This window comes from Pseudorasbora parva, chromosome 2, assembly GCF_024679245.1.
Source record: "Pseudorasbora parva isolate DD20220531a chromosome 2, ASM2467924v1, whole genome shotgun sequence".
In the NCBI taxonomy this organism is placed as follows: domain Eukaryota; kingdom Metazoa; phylum Chordata; class Actinopteri; order Cypriniformes; family Gobionidae; genus Pseudorasbora; species Pseudorasbora parva.
The window spans coordinates 45,437,097-45,438,962 of record NC_090173.1 but is presented as its reverse complement, the minus strand read 5'-3'; the positions used below and the strand labels follow the sequence as shown (position 1 = coordinate 45,438,962).

Here is a 1,866-nt window from a genome sequence, read left to right as displayed (position 1 = left end):
CCTCAAGTTGTACCATGCCTGTATGAATTTTTTTCTCCTGCTAAACACAAAACATTTTAAAGAATGTTGTAACCATACAGTTTCTGGGCCCCATTGGCTTCCACCTTATTATGTTTTTCCATACCCAACTCTATTACATATTTTTACAGACAGCCCTAATTTGTGCCCAGTTTTGGCCTAGACATCAGGGCTGCGATTGGACGGCTATTAGACGAGTTTCAAAGAAAAATTGCTTGCTGGTCGAAGTCAGCGGTGCCCCATCAACTGTTTGATTACCAACATTCTTCAAAATATCTGACAAAAATGATTTGTGTTCAGCAGTTAAGCAACTGTCAGTGAGATTACTTCTGTTGTTTTCAAACTGTATGATGCCAAGGACCCCCAAATATGATAAACCGTTTATGGGACCCCCTTCCTAAAATCCATCTATTTATGTGACCCTGGACCACAAAACCAGTCATAAGGGTCACTTTTTTAAATAAAGATTCATACATATATCTTCATGGAACATTGTATTTACTTAATATCCTAATGATTTTTGGCTTTAAGAAAAATATATAATTTTTACCCACTCAATGTATTGTTGGCTATTGCCACTGTGCCACTTATGACTGGTTTTGTGGTCCAGGGTCACATATTATTATGTATGAAAAAATACTTTTTTCTTCTAACTATTTGCTTTGTCTTTTTAGTCCCTGCAATTTTCTGGGGACACCTTAGAACCTTCTGGACCCCTGAAAACCCCTGGTCTAGCCTACACGCTGGTGTCACTATTGGGCCACTAGATGGCAGACATGACGCATTTTTTTTTTTTTTTACAGTCTATGGTATGGACCTGCATTGCATTTGATACCATGTTCGAGTTATAACCTTCAGCTCTAAATTGGGCATATTAATTACCTCAAAAATTACCTGAACTTCCAAATTAGCCATAGTTTTGTCAACATGCCTGTACTAAATATCCCTATTTTCCCGCTGTAGCTCTTGATAGGCGATTTTTCATGTTTCATGCTTCAAACATGCTTGTCTTTTTTTTTTTTTTTTTTTTGCTATATAAACACGATTATATTATTCATATACGGACTACTAGAAGAAATTGCACATTTAATAACGTATTTAGCCTACATTATGCTGCTTTTCAAATGATACGAGCATTCACAACTTGAACACTGTGCATGTGTGTGTGTGTGTGAGAGAGAGAGAGAGAGAGAGAGAGAGAGAGAGAGAGAGAGGGAGAGAGAGTAGACCAATATGCATAAAAATATAACAAACAAAAATATATATTTTATCTGAAGTCTAATGCTCTTTAGACTACCTAAAATATGATGTTACAGATATTGCCATATTGTAGCCTATTGATATGGAACTTAGGCTACCCATCTTTTTATTTGAAAAAGCCTGTCATTTAGACAATAAACTATTTATCTGAAGCAGAAACGGCGAGATACTCGTTGCCAGAACCAATAGGCCACATATACTTCGTAAATGCCGTGTTTTCTTCTTCTTCTTGCACCCCTCCTTCAGCAGTCATTGATTGTGCGCGCGCAGCCCGAGTCTTCACTCCATCACATAAAGCGCGCGCCTGAACATCACACACAGTCTGACTATGCTTTTGCGCCACTGCGTGCATTTTGGACTATAGCTAATACTAAAGTTTGGCTTTTGGAGCACTGTTGCCCGTACTCTTCTTCAACGGTATTTTGATGTTACCAACAGAAATCTCTGGTGGAGTGTGTTTCAGCGCAAGGTAAGCATCTGAGCATCACCTCATCTCAAATAAGGCAAATGATATTGAACTTTTCTCGGTCGACTCTTATAGGCTACTGTGTTCACATACAAACCTGCACGGATTTAATAGCTACACAC

General features: G+C 38.3%; 1 protein-coding gene across 1 annotated transcript in view; it reads left to right on the top strand.

The window, feature by feature from the left end:
* Positions 1-1,579: 1,579 nt before the first annotated feature.
* Positions 1,580-1,866, top strand: part of lmx1al (LIM homeobox transcription factor 1, alpha-like) — a 31,993-nt gene continuing 31,706 nt past the window's right edge. Inside the window, exon 1 of the mRNA XM_067421703.1 lies at positions 1,580-1,747. Coding sequence (XP_067277804.1) covers positions 1,704-1,747 — 44 coding nt within the window. The 5' untranslated portion in view covers positions 1,580-1,703. The remainder of the gene's footprint in view (positions 1,748-1,866) is intronic.